Source organism: Drosophila gunungcola, chromosome 3R, assembly GCF_025200985.1.
Source record: "Drosophila gunungcola strain Sukarami chromosome 3R, Dgunungcola_SK_2, whole genome shotgun sequence".
Classification (NCBI taxonomy): Eukaryota; Metazoa; Arthropoda; class Insecta; order Diptera; family Drosophilidae; genus Drosophila; species Drosophila gunungcola.
Window position 1 is genome coordinate 29,859,383 of NC_069139.1, and position 18,122 is coordinate 29,877,504.

The 18,122-nt window shown below is 39.3% G+C and overlaps 1 protein-coding gene across 1 annotated transcript in view; it reads left to right on the top strand.

Moving 5' to 3' along the window:
- The first annotated feature begins 1,377 nt into the window (after positions 1 to 1,377).
- LOC128266400 (neuroligin-2) overlaps positions 1,378 to 18,122 on the top strand; it is a 56,107-nt gene continuing 39,362 nt past the window's right edge. The window contains 5 exon segments of the mRNA XM_053002894.1: positions 1,378 to 1,788; positions 5,599 to 6,483; positions 10,468 to 10,665; positions 13,528 to 13,932; positions 13,996 to 14,167. Of these exon segments, the coding sequence (XP_052858854.1) occupies positions 5,931 to 6,483; positions 10,468 to 10,665; positions 13,528 to 13,932; positions 13,996 to 14,167 (1,328 nt within the window). The 5' untranslated portion in view covers positions 1,378 to 1,788; positions 5,599 to 5,930.

Genomic DNA, 18,122 nt, shown 5'->3' on the forward strand with positions numbered 1-18,122 from the left:
TGAAGTGAAGGCACGATGAAGAAGTCAAACAAGTCACTTAGCTACTGCGTGCTGCGATGCAAAAACCCTTGGCAGGTCGAGGTAGACCTAGGTCGGGTTTTAGCTTAGTCTCTTTTCGGGGGAGTTCACTTGTTGGCATGTTTTTTTTGTTGGTTCTTGGCTAAGAGCCAAGCTGATATAAACCTTTAACTTGGCTCCGGTCTGTGCACTTAGACTTAGAGACAGATATGCTGCAGGAAGTCTTCGATAAGCGAAATCTTTCCACTTGGCTTCAAAATATGTTTATTTCTGTATTAATAGAGCGGAAGCTGCGGAAATTTCCCCCATGAGACATCGAAAACGCTAGGAAGTTTAAGGAATGCTATATGCAGGGATGTGCAGATATATTAATTTTGAATTTCCGTAAAGAAGGTTCTTTCTATATTTTCATAAGTAAGTAATTTTATTACAGTATGTTTAAAAAGGGAAAAAACGTAAAAGGATTTAAATTGCCAAAAGTGTAAATGCAAATTTATTTTTTTATATTGCGAAGAACTAACGTCTACAAAGTAGAAGATTTTAAACTATCCTTTTTTGTAATTAATCATTTTGATTATACCGTTATCAAGTAATTATTGTAAAATCGTATTAAATGTAATGTGCCAGGAGTGACTATCGAATTTTGTTTCGATGTAATAGCTTTAAATATATTTGTTATGTTTTTCACGCTGTAGTCGAGTTCCCCGACTATTAAATAGCCGTTACCCAGATAACAAATTTTAAACTAAACTCTCCAGACAAAAAAATCGGGGTCTAGGAGGAGCCATTGCCAGCACTTGAAGCTAGGAAAGTGCCGCACCCCCACCCCCGTTAACAGTTCTTACGTGTTGTCTGTTTACATATACGATCACCGGCAGAGCAGCAGCCGAGCAGCGGCAGAGGAATTGATAACTCTATAACTTCTAAAATAATAACTCGATTTTGAACATTTTTGTGTCTACCGGAAAATATGACCGAAACAGCCACACAGAGTCCTCCGTTTTTATATACACTTGCAATCTGCACTCTTAATCCCAAATCTTTAGCGTGTATAGTTTCCGAGATCTCTTCATTCATACAGACGCACTGGCTAGATCGACTTGGCTATTGAACCTGATCAAGAATATATATACTTCTTAGGGTCGAACAAATGCAATATACCGTTTTACTCTACGAGTAACGGGTATAATTACTTATCCTATTAGCTTTTGCTAATTACCGAAAATGTCGTAAACAAAACAGAATACTCTATTTCGTGCGCTAGACATTCTGGTACAAAAATAAAATTCTCTCACCGAAGAGAAGATCTTGTCAAAGAGAAAAAATCCCGGGAATACTTAGCAATTCTTCCGCCGGATAAGACCGCGAACAGTTCCAGATTGATCGTAGATCGCGTCGGTTGTGGATCGCTCCGGTGTTCGTTTGGGTTGTTAAGTGGAAAGTCTTATGCCAAGCCAAACAGCAGTGAAATAAATCTTGTGCGCGATCCAAAAATAAATATCTGCAAAAGGGGGACAAAAGCAGAGCGCGTGCCAAGTGAAAATGTTTACGCGCAGAAGGCAGCAAAGTTAATCAGTTAAAAAAAGAAAAGTCGCTGCAGAGTGATTTATTTTGAGTGTGGTTCAATCGAAGCCAAATGAAAAATAATCGAAAACGTCTTTGATTTATTTGTGCAAATCCACAGACAGTGACAAACGAAAACACAGCCCCTGCCAAAATTGTTTTGCTCTACTGGCCAGATCAAAGGTACAACTGATCAGGCGCAAATTGGTAAATGCAAATATTGAAAAGTTTACAACGCGCATAATTATCTGCAATGCAATAATCAAATAGCCCGTGAAAATTATTAATAAATGCGCTTCACTGGTCGTCCTTCTTTAAAAATACCAGGATGGTTTGTGTTAATTAATAAACGAAATTCTTCTTCTCGACGAAAAATACGCGCAATAATTAATATTCAAAAGTTTGATTTAAATTAAGTGCATAAATTTACTTCTCTTTACATTTTTCCCAATACAAGTGCAAAAAATAGAAAATATTCACATTTTCAGTGGTGTCTGACGTTCGTGAACATTTCAACAGATGTATAAGCAACAAAAAATAAAGACAAACAAATTAAAAGAAAATATTTTGCAGATTGTTTATTAGATGAATATTCGAGTGCTCCAAATTCCAAATGAACTGTTTAGTATTCTAAATAAAAGGCTTATATATTTACTAAATTCGAAGCCCAAACCGAATCCTTTTTCATTGCGCAAAACAATTGTGTAAACAAATTTAAATAATGTGTTTGTGTTTTGAGTAACCGAATTATTTAAAAATAAACTTTTCTCTTAATTTGCTCGATAGTGCACCATGCCCATCGCCCACTTCTGTGTGTTTTTACGAGGGAGACCAAAATAAATCTCATAATTCGGCACGATCATTTGCATTTAGCCTGGGGTTTGTTGAACTGTTTGTCGCGGTTTTGCATTTGCCTATTTCCAAATTTTGTTTTCTGCAAGTCAGCTAAAATTAGTTGCAACTAATTTGTTGTTGTTTGCTCGTACTTTATAGTCCCCATTTCATTTGGCGTGTCAGAAGCGACAGCTTTCGATGCGTCGACATTTCTGTGCTAATTATGCAAATTTGGCGTTGTGTCCGTGCGCTGTACAATGTTGTTTTCCGGGGGGTTAAGGGGCCTTAACCCATGGCACCCCTGCTACGTGGCCCTCCTGTCATCATTTGCATCACAAAAGCGTTGGGTGGAAATCTCGCCGGAATTGTTACATCGCTGGTGGAATATAATTTATGACACTGTCACATCTGTTTGGAAACTATGTCGAAAGGGTTTCGCTATTGATTATGCGGTGGGGCTGGGGATCCACTTTCGCCCCCGTTTAAACTTTATTCAAGCAGGCGGCACGCTTCAATTGACCCACAAATTGTGCGTTTCAGGAATCGAAATGCCAAATGCTCGGCTGAGTGACTTCATCAGAGCAAGAAAAGCATTCCACGAATTGTTTTGACCAGCCCAAGTGGACCGGCAGAAAATAAGTGACTTCGCGACAGAGTAATCCAAATCAAATCACTTTACTTAAATTCCAATTGCACTTTCCCGCTCCTCCAACTCTCCTTGATTTTCCCATTTTCCCAACTTGTTTCCGTTTGGATTTGCCTTTCGCCAGCTGCCAGCTGCCAACTGGCAAGTTTGTCTTGTGATTTCTCCTTTATTTTCGCGAATTCTTCTATTTATTTATTTTTGCCATTGGTGACGACATTTCGTGGAGTGCGCGGACAATGCAGCAAAATTCCGTGAATATTTTTGCTCATTCGTTTTTATTTTTAGGCACTTGGTGTTTATTTTTAACGCTGTGCATTTAATGCTTAAATTTGCATTTCCACTGTGTTTCTATTTCTCTTTGTTATTTATTTTTTATTAGTCCCATTTTTAGGAGCAAGCATTTGCATCTCCTGCACTTTCAGCTTTCGTTTTTTTGCAATTTGCATTTAATGGCCACCGACAGCTGTCTTAATTTACTTTCACTTGGTGGATACGTTAAACCGACAGATCGCCAAGAAAACATATCTGAAATAGCATTGATTTTCTCTTTCGTTTCGTTCTAAAAATAATAGAAATGTTATAACAAGATATCTAACAAGCAACATCCGCTCATGTGGACTCTATTAGCTTTCGAACGTGTTGGTCGGAGAATTTATGGAACTCACTTCTGCAAAGGCGCTTTTCACGGCTGTCTAAGTGCTCGGATAAACTCCACTCTAACACAATTTTTCCCACCCAATCTTCGCGTAAGTTAAGGTCAATTCTATGTATACAGCATTTGACATTTATGTGTGTTTGTGATGCAAACACCCGTACACACAAGCCATATCCGGAGAAACACACACTGTGTCAGTAAAAAGACTGACAAAAAATGCAATAAATAACAAAATCATTTTTAGAAATTTGTATCGTTCTCTAGGCTGTTTGATTTTTGCTGATACCCTGATGTTGGATTTATGGTACTTCGTAGAAATGAAGAAATACATTTTCAATATTTTCGTATAAAGATAGAATTATTATGGGATATACATACATAGGTAGAGATAAGAGATAACCTCCGAATATTATTTAGTTAAAGTAACTAATTACATTTTCCAAACTTAAATTATAAGGTTTTTCCTAGGATGATGATGAAATTTTTAAAAATATTATATAATTGAGTATAGTACATTTTAGTTCAATAAAAAAACATTAACAAAAGGCACAGACAAAGTTTAACGTTCCTTTTTTGCCTTTCCACCAACTCTTGAAGTAAATTTATATCTTAAGTATAAATAAGGGCATTCAGTTTTCGGCTGGCACTTTTCATTCAATAAGTTTGTGTTCTTTTGTGTTTCCCTTGCTCTATTTGTTGTTATTGTGAGAAATGCTTTTAGTGTGTCAGTGCGTTGTAATTATTTTGATATATATACACACACGGTGTCCCACACTATGCCTCACATTTTAGGCCCTCACACACATGTGCCTCCCATGTGCCACCCCCTCCCTACGTCACTGCGCTTTTCTTAGCGCGCTCGTAAAAAAACATTTAAATTCCTTTTCATTTTTAGAATTGGCGTTTTAACTTTTATAGCGAAATTAGCTCACTTCGCTGGCGTGTCGACATAAATCGAGATGGAACAGAAACAGAGGAACCTGTTTCAATTTTCATTGGTACTTTGGTTTTATGATTAATCGTCATGGGAAATCTTTGGCTTTTCCATTCCATTTATTTCTGAACGCTCCTTGTTTACGTTACGCAAATGTGAAACTACGAGGCACTAAGCTCTGAAAAGCCTTCGCAACTTATTTTCCATATGTCACGACTTGAATGACGGACGATTGTTCAGCGCCCGTGTTTGTATACAAATACCCGATTTAATGGCAACTTCTTATCACTTTTAGTATGAAAGGCAATGGAATGAGTGTAGGAAGTTTCTTTCATTTCATTTTCATTCACTTCAACTTGATCGAATCGATTTGACAAAGTCCAAAGGCATTCATAACTAATGGGCCACTATAAATAATTGACTTCCACCGTTCCACCATTCCACCATCGAAAAGTCCTAAAATAATATTTGAAATTCTGAAAATGAACAGCACATTGATTGTCAGCCACACATGAGAGGGCATGCCAGTTGGAAAATGCAGGGGCACTGAGAACTGAACGATGACTCAATCAGAACGGGCCATTAATTTCGGATATGAATTGTCTTGAAGGGGGTCGGCTTTTGCTTTTCTACATTTTTTCATGTTCCATGAAGACTAACCAAATTTTCGTTTAAATTTACAATTTTACTTGTGATATACATTGTTTTTGTTTCTTAAAATTTGAGCTTAACACTTTTTTTGGGTTTTGGAGGACAGAGAAATGTATGAACAAGATCCACTACTAAAATGTTCAGGGAATATGTAAATGACAGAATTAGTAAACTTGTGAAACAAACATTAAAGGACAATGAGATTGTTAGCCGCCTTCAATTTACTAAGTGTTTTTACCAAAATTTTCTTTGTGCTTTTCTTTTCGCACACAATGCTCGCTTTTCTTACGAAAGCAGTCGAAACTTTTGTAGCAAGTTAAATTAAATACAGAAAAAACTGGACAAAGGAGCAAGCCCGACACTGCAAGTAAATAAACGGTCGCAACTATTTAAGATGCTCAAAGTAAATCCATGTAAATACAGAGTCCAGAAATTGTGAGCTATTCAGTTGGCCCCAACCAACACAGCCAAGAAGGAAAACAGCGAGGCCGAAAAAGAACAATTAGCCAAACGGGAAAGACAAACACGAGCGGAATGTGAAAAGTTTGCCAACAGCAGAGCGTACGACAAAATTAGAATTGAAAATATCAGAGAACAGCAGGAAGGTCCCGGAGGCGGAAAACAAAGCCATGAAGTTTCGTTTGGCAGCATTTTGGCTATTTCTGCTGACAGTTGGCGGCAATCACAAGCAATTAAGCCACGTTTGCACGTGGGGCGTGGCGGCCGAGAGGCAGCTGCACAAAGGAAATGAACTGGAAAACGCAATGAAATTGCGGCCGACCTCGAAGCCATCGCCGCTTATCGGGGACATCACGACGACGGTTCAGCCGGATCCGGGCAGATCGATGGGCCTCCAGGCGCTGCGAGGCGCCAAGGCCCCGCCGCCCAGTTTGGAGATGCACCTCAGGCAGAGCGTGGCCCAGCTGTTCGCCAGTGATGAAACGACTGGTGGCCCTGACGTCCCCCCAGCCGCCATTCCGGCGACAACCACCCATCACCCGGGGCGGCGACATGTGGTGCCCGACAAGCTCCAGTACACGAAGGAGATCCTGGTGAAGCAGGGGCGCCTCATGGGCATCACGCGTCGCTTCCAGGTTACCAGCGGACTCCGCCAGGTGGACCAGTTCCTGGGGCTGCCCTACGCGGAGGCTCCGACCGGCAATCGACGCTTCATGCCACCAGGTGAGTGCACATCTGTAGTTATAGACCCAAAGGGACCACCTTAACTTCAAAATTTCCCTCGAGCTGTCATCTGTTTTCTAGACTAAACCAGAAAAGAGCAGGACTTTAAACATTAAAATATATAATTTTTTAGAGGCAAATGTTTTCACATAAATCCTTACTTTTTTAAATGCCATAGTCTGTAGCACTTTTTTTGTGGCTTACATGAGTTCATGGCCATCAGATGGGATTACAGCTGATTGCTTAAAATCCACGTGGCATTTGTTATATTATGTAAAATGTTGCATAAATCTAAATTCGAACCATCGAATTTCAAACACAAAATCATTATCAAAATCAACAAGAAATAATGCATACAAATCCATAGTTTAAGCCCTTGGGTAATCACGAGTGAACACATGTACATTTTGACATTGATAGCCGCATGTTAATTTCCAAATAAACAAGATTTAATGAAACAAAAGGTTGTTGCTTGTTTGCGTGCCTTTGATTTTGGACAGGACATACTAATAAGCTGCAAAATCCTAGCTATTTGGCTTTCCGTTTACCTTACCCGCCGTAGGCAGCCAGCACTGTTTGTGACCGCAAAAATGATGGCAAATTGCCACTTTGTAGCACCAACAGGCAAACCCGCAAACCTCGAAGCCCAAAAACCCCAAAACTCGAATGGAAGGGGCGCCTTGAATGGCCGACACATGCCGCCCCACTTCCCCTGCTGTCCACGCTGGAACATCCTGCTGGTCTGGGACGCTGCTGGGCACTTAGAATTTAGCCTGCAATTTAAGCAATTATCGTTGAAGCTGCCCCGGCATTAGGCTTTCAGAACTTGACATCTGCCCCTTGTAGCACCGATCCAGCAGGATGCTGGAGCCAAAAACACGTCCCACGTGTGTGGGCTTCCTGACTCGAATGGCTATTATTATTGCAGCTTGTTTTTACAAGGATTGCAATGTAAGTCCTCCTAGTTGGCCATTCGTTTGGCCATATGCTGGCCGATTATGTTGCGGATCTTGTACACGAATATTTGCCGGTTTAATTAAGGGTGAAAAACGATAGTGTTATATGAGCTTTTCGTTTGTTTATCAAAGCATGATTTACGTTGGCGGTGCCAACTGGTCTGTGAGATTTGTGGCCGCCAAGCTGCCAACACTCTCGCCGAAGTTGGGGCTTTAGTCCTGTTGTTCAAGCCATAAACTGGGCGCAGCTTCAGCTGTTGGCACCAGGACTTCCTCCTTGCCACTAGAATCTCCGGTTTTATTTGGCTTGCACTTAAATAAAATTCGGGCCAAAAATGTTCCTCTTTTCTAAAGAATTGGTAACTTGCCATCAGCTCATTACAAATTAATTTAAAAACTATTCTTCTAACGTGAGTCGAATATATCCCTTAACAATTAGCATAAACTCGTGATTTCCCCTGCCTTAGAGGCAGATAAGTCATTAAATTTGATGAACATACATATCTCATTGGGAATAATAATCATTAGAGTGTGATGAATATCATAAACTAGAGTTTTTTGCATTTTAAATAAAGCTAAAAACAACAAACAAACAAACTACAGAAGCACTTAATAGCAATGTTTTTAGTGTAGGTCCAACGCTCGGCGGTATAGTTCCTCGTGCCTTTGAATTGCATTACGTAAAGACAATAAATTAACACGCCCCGGAGGCTGTCGAAAGTGTTGGCCGCGATTTGCGTGTCAGATGGGCTTGGTTGCAGTTTTGCGGTGCAGTTGCCAGTGGCAGTTCCAGTTTGCTCTTGGCCGTTTGTCGCGCTGAGTTTATTGAGCACTTGAGTGCCGTGCACTCAATCCGAGCGGACAGCAGCAACGAAGCAGCAACACAGCAGCAACATATCGCTGCACCGCAGCAACACCAACAGCAGTGACAACTGCAGACGGGCGGAGGCGCCATATTTGCCAGGGGACGTTGTTGTGGGCTTGCCATTGCAAACATGCTGTCGCTGATACAACTTGCCTTCGAATTCGCGGAGCAAATATAAGCCAATGCAAATATGCTCACGTTGCGTATGCGTAATGTGTAGAGAGCCTGTCAAAAGGAGGACATTCAGACCCGTATGCAAACAGAGTCGTGTTCGTTTGTGTGATAGATTTGGTTTGTGCGCAGCGACCTAACAAATACACATTGCTTTCGATCCTGCTCTGCGTTTCCTATTTCCACTGGAGTTTGCCGAACCTCTTCCTTTCGCCTGTTGCGAAATTTATTAATAACGAAATGCAAATAATGCTCACATTCGCATATTGGATACGAGTCCCCATGTTTGGAGTTTGCTCTTTTCTTCGCATTTTTATGGGCTCAATAACGCGACGAAATGAAATTTGTCCGCCGCGAATGTGTCAAAATGTATATGTTGCATATTTTTGGGCACCCGCGCCACTGCGAAATTGAAATGAGAATTGATTTTGATGAATAAACTTGTTGAAATTGAAATTTTGTGCACAGAAAATAACAAGGCCTTTATAAGTAGTTGTGAAAAGATTTAGTATATTTGATTGGGTGGATAAGTATTACGAACAATTTAGTATAAATTATCGAAACCATTTTAAGAAGTAATGGTTACATGTGTTATTTATTTAAATTGATAGTCATACATTAACAAGCAAAATTTTTAATACGGATATTTTATTGTATTGATTTCTCTTCGTGTGATATTTGTTGGACTTGAACCAATTATTGCCAATGGGGAGGGCTGTGTGAATATTGTTATTCAATTGACGGGCGCCCCCACTCAAAGCAATTTCGAAATAATATTTTCAATCAAGTCTGCGTGATTGAAGCCACTTAATTTGCCTAAGCCCGGGCATTTGCATATCGATCGCTGCTAAATAACCGCAAAACAATCTGAAGCCGTAACAATGTGGTGTCAAAATTTGTAAGCATTTGCCAACCCGCCCCCGAGATGGATTGGCATGTGTGCTCCTAACCGCATGAATTCGGACCTGGAGCAGTGACCAGAATCCGAACTAACTTGACCAAATCGCGGTTGGCCATTCACCGGCGATTCCCCGCAGCTGCGAGCACTGTTTGACGTTAACTGCAACACCAAAGCGTAACCGCAGTCAACTTGGCCTCGAATCGGACCCGGCCAGGACCAAATGCCAAACACCAAATACCAAATACCAAATACCGAGCAACGAGTGTCCTCTGGTCTCCAATGGCCCTTGTGTGCAGGAAGCCCTGAGTGTGGAACTCTGCAGTGTGGAGGCGGTGTGTGTTTGCTTGTTTATGGCGTTTTCAAGTGCCTGTTGACCGTGTTACATAAATACGGAATTGACTTTTTGGCCAAAGCGCTTCGAAAGCAATCGAATGGCTGTGAAACAGTGAGAGGAAAGAACGAAATGTGTTTGGCCACAAAGGGTTGGGACGTTAGGAAATGAGGCGTACTGTATTGTTGAGGGAATTTTATTGGAACAACTGTTCTTATATCAACAGTTTCGTAAAATAAGTAGTTCAATAATAAGGGAGTTGGTTGATCAAAACACAAAACTTTTTGTTTTATTTATATGGGGCTAACACTTTGCTTTCATATAATATGGCAATTAAACTAGATTCGTAAATTACAATCTGGAATTGTATACCTACAAGTGCAGGTCACACCTTAACTTTATTAACACTGGTGTGGGTTAATGGAAAGCCTCGTTCAGGTCAGCAGATAAGATAGTTCAGATAAGAACAAGAATCTCATGCAAAAACTTTTGTATGTGAGAACCAAGAAAAAAAAACTACGTTTAAGTTGAGCTCAATAAATTATGATGAGTTTTTATCGGCCGTCTTAACAAACACAGTGCCTTGCCTTACGGAAAGCCTGTAAATTTTAACTAGACAATCATTTAAATAGAATAACATATCTTTAAACAAAGCTTTGACGAATTTCAAGTATTTAATTACGTAAGTAAGAGAAGGCTATTATATAATCGATTTTCGCTTTTTACTCGTTTTTATAGTCACTTGTCCATTATTTTCCAGGTGCCCCCTTACCGTGGCAGGGCCTGAAGATAGCGCGTCATCTTCCCCCGGTTTGTCCGCAGAAGTTGCCGGATATATCGCTCCGCGGCAGCGAGAACATGTCCCGTGGTCGCCATAAACACCTGAGTCGCCTTTTGCCCTACCTGCGGACGGAGAGCGAGGACTGTCTGTATCTCAATCTGTATGTGCCGCACGACGGTGAGTCTGCCAGGATGGCAATCGTACTTAAGCTATGGATTTTAAGTGGGGCTGTTTGTATACCCTTGCGAAGGGTGTTATTTAGTTGCTCTTCGAAGATATGAAGTATATATGTTTTTAATCAGCATGACAGGACGAGTTGATATAGCCATCCGTATGAAACTAGAGAGTTGAGAATTAACAAGATGTTTCGAGTTATGACTACGCAGCGCAGGATTATTTCAAAACGTGGCCAAGCCCACTCTAACTGCCACAAATGGCTATTTAGCTGTATAGTTTACGAAATCGAATTTTGTAAATTTAAAATTTGATGTGCAATTTGGTTCTAAGCTTGTGTACACTTATTTACAGTACTTTTCAGAAAATAACAGTTGTTTTAAGTCATTTTTATACCCTTGCAGAGGGTATTATAATTTCAGTCAGAAGTTTGCAACGCAGTGAAGGAGACGTTTCCGACCCTATAAAGTATATATATTCTTGATCAGCATCACTAGTAGAGTCGATCTAGCCATGTCCGTCTGTCCGTCCGTCTGTCCGTCTGTCCGTCCGTTTATATGCAAACTAGTCTCTCAGTTTTTAAGCTATCTGCATGAAACTTTCCCAAAAGTTGTCTTTCTATTGCAGGTAGTATATAAGTCGGAACGAGCCGGATCGGACGACTATAGCATATAGCTCCCATAGGAACAATCGGAAAAATAAATGAAAAAAAATTATAACTTTGCTGTTTTTTAATTTTTTTTTTAGTTCTTCGACATTAAGTAATGGTTTAATATTTCAGAATTATGGTTTAAATTTTATCAAAATCGGACGACTATAGCATATAGCTCCCATAGGAACAATCATAAAAGTAAATAAAAAACAATTATATCTTTGGTGTTTTTAAATGTTTCTATAAGTTCTTCGACATATAGTAATGGATAAATATTTCAGAATTACGGTTAAAATTTCATCAAAATAGGACGACTATATCATATAGCTCCCAATAAAATTATATAAAATAACTACCTAACAAGAAAGAAAGCAAATTTCGGCAAGCCGAAGTTCATATACCCTTGCAGCTATCGCAAGAATTAAATATTTTTGAAAACATTAAAATTATGATTTACTTGCGTATATGTTTAAAAACATTGAAGCTATGACGATTTGCAGCTTAATTATTTGATTGTTCTTTTATATATTTTATTATTTGTATGGGAGCTATATGATATAGTCGTCCGATTTTGATGAAATTTAAACCATAATTCTGAAATATTTAACCATTGCTATATGTCGAAGAACTAAAAAAAAAATTAAAAACAGCAAAGTTATAATTTTTGTAAATTATTTTTCCGATTGTTCCTATGGGAGCTATATGCTATAGTCGTCCGATTTTGATGAAATTTTAACCATAATTCTGAAATATTTAACCATTGCTATATGTCGAAGAACTAAAAAAAAATTAAAAAACAGCAAAGTTATAATTTTTTTCAATTATTTTTCCGATTGTTCCTATGGGAGCTATATGCTATAGTCGTCCGATTTTGATGAAATTTTAACCATAATTGTGAAATATTTAACCATTGCTATATGTCGAAGAACTAAACAAAAAATTAAAAAACAGCAAAGTTATAATTTTTTTTCAATTAATTTTCCAATTGTTCCTATGGGAGCTATATGCTATAGTCGTCCGATCCGGCTCGTTCCGACTTATATACTACCTGCAATAGAAAGACAACTTTTGGGAACGTTTCATGCAGATAGCTTTAAAACTGAGAGACTAGTTTGCATATAAACGGACGGACAGACGGACGGACAGACGGACATGGCTAGATCGACTCTACTAGTGATGCTGATCAAGAATATATATACTTTATAGGGTCGGAAACGTCTCCTTCACTGCGTTGCAAACTTCTGACTGAAATTATAATACCCTCTGCAAGGGTATAATAATTGAGCTGCAAATCATCATTGCTTCAATGTTTTTAGACATATACGCAAGTAAATCATAATTTTAATGTTTTCAAAAATATTTAATTCTTGCAATAGCTGCAAGAGTATATAAACTTCGGCTTGCCGAAGTTTGCTTCCTTTCTTGTTTTTTATTTCGTAGTCAAAAATATAATTTATTTTATTTCTAAAACGTAAAAGTTCCAGATGATTTTGGTTTTATTTGTCAGATGATATTCTTTATAAATAATTTTTTTTAACTTTTTATATACAAATTAGTCAGTAATTTTTATTTTGTAATTTATATATGCTGTACTCTAACTCCTAATTTAACTCCCGAGGCCAAATTTGAAATTACTTACCTTATTGTACGTTTCTCATTACGTTCAAAGGAATTTAGACAAAGACTTTTCCCTTTTATGTGATTGTAGATTGAGGATCAGTAGCTTTATCTACGAATGCGAAATAATTAAAACTTGAACCAACTCCGCTAACCCGCTCCGGAGATACATTATCAGCAATGCCTACTTAAGACACCTACAACTAAAAGTTAAAAAACGCATTCTTAAAACACAGTGATAATATACCATCATATGGTTTATAGGGTCAGGGTGTGAATTTATATTTCTGCCACCAAAAGGAGTGTAGCAGTTTTTTAAATTTCTTTGATAATATTCTATTCCATGTGGAATTTAGCGAGAAACTACAAACAAATCAGAATAAAATAATCAATTGACTCGTTCAAAATATTATAAGTTTTGATTTTTTAATACTTGAGGTTTATTTGAAAAGTATTTATTGTTTGACAAATGAAATAAGTCTTTAAACAACTGTTATTTTGGGCTAAAAAGAAATAGCAGGTCGTGGCGACTTTTATGCAAGTCTCTGGTTTTTGTTACAGAAAGTAAAAAACCCTTTTGTTCTTACATTTTGTAGAGCCTCAGAGTACCCCCAAGCAGTACGCAGTCCTGGTTTACCTGCACGGCGAGTCCTTCGAGTGGAACAGTGGCAACCCGTACGATGGCTCCGTCCTGTCCAGCTATGGGGAGGTCATTGTGGTCACCGTCAACTACCGCTGGGAGCGTTGGGTGAGCTCGTGACTCAAAGATAATTTCCTTCAGGCTAACCGCTTTCTCTGGATTCCGCTCAAAGGGTTCCTGAGGCCCAGCATCGATGCGCACAACATAGCGAACTACGCCCTGCTCGATCAGATTGCGGCGTTGCACTGGATCAAGGAGAACATTGGCGCCTTCGGCGGCGACAACTCGCGCGTCACTCTGATGGGCCACAGTACGGGCGCGGCGTGTGTCAATTACCTAATGGTGTCGCCGGTGGCCTCAGGTGAGTCAGCTGCACCACGACTGACATAACTCGATGAGACCATATTGTGTGCCCCCACCGCAGGCCTCTTCCACCGGGCCATCCTCATGTCCGGATCCGCGATGTCCGACTGGGCCGCCAGCAATCAGTCGCTGCAATTGACCATGCAAATCGCCCATGCCCTCGACTGTCCGCTCAACGAGCACGTGGGGGCGGAGGACGATGATGTCCTGCTCGATTGTTTGCGCCATCGTCGGTGAGTAGTCCTCGACCAATTGAATTATTTAGGGGCAATTCGGAACATTATAAACAGCCGCAATACCGGCTAATGCCTTTCAGTACCCTCACACGGAGAAAAACAATCTATCATTTAACTGAGAGAGAATTTATTTTATTATTTTATATGAGCTAAAACGCTTTTCTTTTATGTTGAAATGCGTGAGGTAAAACAGCACTATGAATATCAATTTTCCCTGCATTAAGACAGCAGTTGTATGTACGAGATTTACCTTTTTTTTGCGTAGTTACTTCGATCTGGTTGGTCACATCGTGTTATTCCCCTAGCACTATTTTTCGGTCGGTGCTTTTTGTGGCGAATGTGAATGCGTCTACTTCATTTGCGCAGGCATCTTCAATCGAATAGTGTTTTGTGTCCTTTGACACAATTCGTCAGCCCAATAGAATTTGGCGGCTTTGTGACCTGCCTAATGATTCGGTAAATTTACGAGCTTGCAGAGCCATGATGTCAATGAGGCGTAAAGTCCTTTGGGCCCAACATCTCCCTCTAAGTCCGCCCAGGACCTTGACTAATCACGCATAATGTCCATGACGATGGTTTGGAATTTGCATCGGCCGTTGCCCGAAACCTCTTGTGTCCACTTGGACTGTGGGTCAAGTTTTGATGGGGAAACGCCCACCAAGTAGGTGATGGATGGTAGGACTTCCACTTAATTGCTTTTTAATTGATTAGTTAATCAAGCTTTCGCTCGAGTTTAAGAAAAGATTTATTTGCCTCTGCTTAATTCTAATTAGGAGAAATATTGCTGCTTTCATTCATTAATTAAATATTGAGGTATTTGTTTTGCGTTCCTGCTTTTGCTCACCTAAAAGCTTTGCCATTACAATACAGATAGCTCCCGTGTTCCGGTTTTTTGGTTCCTCTGATATATATATTTTATTGGGTCGAAAACATACAAACACATAATTTTTAACAAAAAAATATAACATTTCGCTTTACTAGTAATGGGTGTAAAAATCTGACTCCTTATGCCATATTGGCGAACTAGTGAGCCCGTTTGAACCAAAAATTCAACTACTTTTTAGTAACTCTTGAAAAAAGAGTTTTAAATTCGATCTGGGCACAAGTTAATGTGTGTGAACAAGTGTTATTTACATTTCATATTCATTGCACGCATTTCAGCGGCTTATCCTATCAGGACGCGAGTATCCCTATCCATTAAGGCTTCGACACAAAAACTCCTGAAAGCAATCCCGACTTAAATGCATTTTTATTTAGCAGAATGCACTGCATGTGTGTGGGGCATCCTGCGCTTGTGTGGGAGTCCATTTCTATGCGAAGTGGTCTACACAAGAGAGAGGGATGAGAAAAACAATTTGCATACAAAACGAAAAAAGGCATGTAACTAAATATGTAAAACTAAATCAACAAGGGCACAATAATAGTAATTATGTTAATTATGCCAGCATACTCACCCACAAACTGTCAGCCATTCCGCTAACAAACACTATGATGCAGCAAGCTTTACAACAGGCTTTCTCTGCGTGTGTGTATGCCTTTGAAAACTTTCTACTTGCTTTCTTGGCCTTAATACAAATTGGCACTGTAACTTGAAAACCCAAGCTAGAACTTTGGCTGACGTAAATTGTAGATATCAGCAGTAGAGGTATAAGAAATTTTATATGCCCTACTGCCCACAGAAAACTTAAAAGGGTTCAAAAAATTAAGACCCCCAAAAAATATGAAAATATGGTTAAATTCTATTTAGACTGTCTAACATAAGCACTTTGTACGTTTAGTCAAACACAATTTTTAAATAAAGAATCTGAAAGAAGTATAACAGGTTTTTAAAAATGTAATTGTAATTAAAAATTAAAATTTCAATTAACTCTTTAATTAAACAGCTTTAAGTGATTGTGCTTGAAAAGGAAACGACTATTTCCAACATCTTCTGATCAGCAAAACTCCTAGGAAAGTAGTAGTACCCTAACTGAAAAGTTAATTTCGGAATGTTTTAATGAATGAGCTAAGCTTCGGTTTGAGCCTGAGAATTGCAGCCTCGTGTGGCAGCTTACTTAAATAACTGAGGGAACGAACGAGGGAATGAGTGAGTGAGTGGTGGTTGAGTAGCATGTGTGCCAGCCCGAGCGAGTGTTAAATGAATGCAATGAATTATGCATGAATTACTGAGCAAATGTGCTCATCGCTTTTACTGCAAGGGCACACAACTCACACTCAGCCACTGAAACACAAACAGGTAACAACTACTTGTGCAAGCAAACGGAGAGTCGCAGTCGCATTTGTTTAACCCACTCTCACTCACAGGCATAAGCCTTTGTCTCTGGGTCTTAAGCCTCCTACATATTTAATTGAACTTTTCCTCCAAATCCTGCCCATTGATTTGAATGGATGCTATTCCAACTTGTTAATTTATTCAAACTATTTACCTACTGCCCAGCCTAATGTGTTTTCCTGAAAAACAGGGCTTGTGATCTCTATTTACTTCTGACCATGCTTGTCAAACTATTGTCTAAAATGTTTTCTGACTGCCCACTTGGCCCTCAAATGAGCAATGCGTTCCTTAAGAATTCTGTCACTGCGAATAAATAGCTTTAAGCTGATTATTGCTTGTAATTTTTGAATTCCGGAATAAAAACTTCGTGAAACAAAGCCGCTTTTTAATGCGCTTATTGCAACGAAACCCGTAGTCTTTAAGCTGCTTATTTTAAAATACAAGAATTTAAATGCATAGGATAATTAAATAAATTAAAAAGTATATTTTTATCAAATCTAAAATTCATTTGTTGTATTTTTAATCGTCTTAAAATGCAACCAGGAAAGGCAAACAAACAGCGATATCGAGTATACGTCATGCTGGCCCACAAATAGTGCCCAGCTTTTACTGTGTTTATGCGATGGCCATTTCATGCAATCAATTTATGAAATGGGTAAAAACGTGTGAAGACCAAATGCGTGAAATGTTGTGTTCACTCAGTTCTCATGTTCGCTTTGGCGATGGTAATAGTACTAATAATTAGCCAAATAATATATAACATATCAGTTTTCAGGAACTGATGAAATTCATGGCATAAACATAGTATTTGACACCAAGTGTTTGCGTTAAATAAAAGGCATTGCATTTTAAAAATTCATTAAATAGAAAGCAAGCAGATGCAGACAGCTTAAGCGCGGCCAGAAACACAAATACAAACCAGAACTAAAACTAAAGCTAAAACTATAGCCGTGATAGGGACAAGGCTAAACTGGGGCATAATAAATGTTCGCTTCGCCTGCACAGGACTCGCTGCCAGCGTGTGTGTGTGTGTGTCGTTCAAGTAGCTACATACAGGCTTAAGGACATCATCAATCTTCGTTCCTGCCACCAGCACACTGACAAATTGTGCATCCAGTATCCAGTATCTGTATCTGTGGCCCCACAAACAAAATATAGAGAGAGCTCGCACATATTGTGTGCCTAACGAGTTAATCGCTGTTGCAGCTCAACTTGCGACAGTTTTGCACCAGCCAAGCTAATAAGAAGCAACAACAGGGCAGAAATAAACTCCGCTCCATATGAAAATCATAAATCACACTGCTCCATAACGAACGATTTTGCAGCAGCGACAACTATTGCCATGAAGGGGTCTTTCCCTAAAGCCAGGACCAACTTACTTTCTCGGGACTGTCCGAATTGTTTTAGCTTCCACAAATTGTCAAAGTCAGAGGAAAACACAAGCTCACGTAGCTGTGGCCGTGCGGTGCAGACTTGAGCAATAAACTTGGCCATGTGCCGATAGCCAAGGGTCGGGATGACCACGAAAGCCAGGAACATGGGCTGCAGAACTTTTTCTGCACTGAAAAAATACTATTACTAATACCATTATTTTAGATTTGGTATAAAATAACTTTAATTAAAGTTACTTAGCTTGCCAATGCTATGTTCCTCACCTGTTTTAAAGATTGCACTACGGGC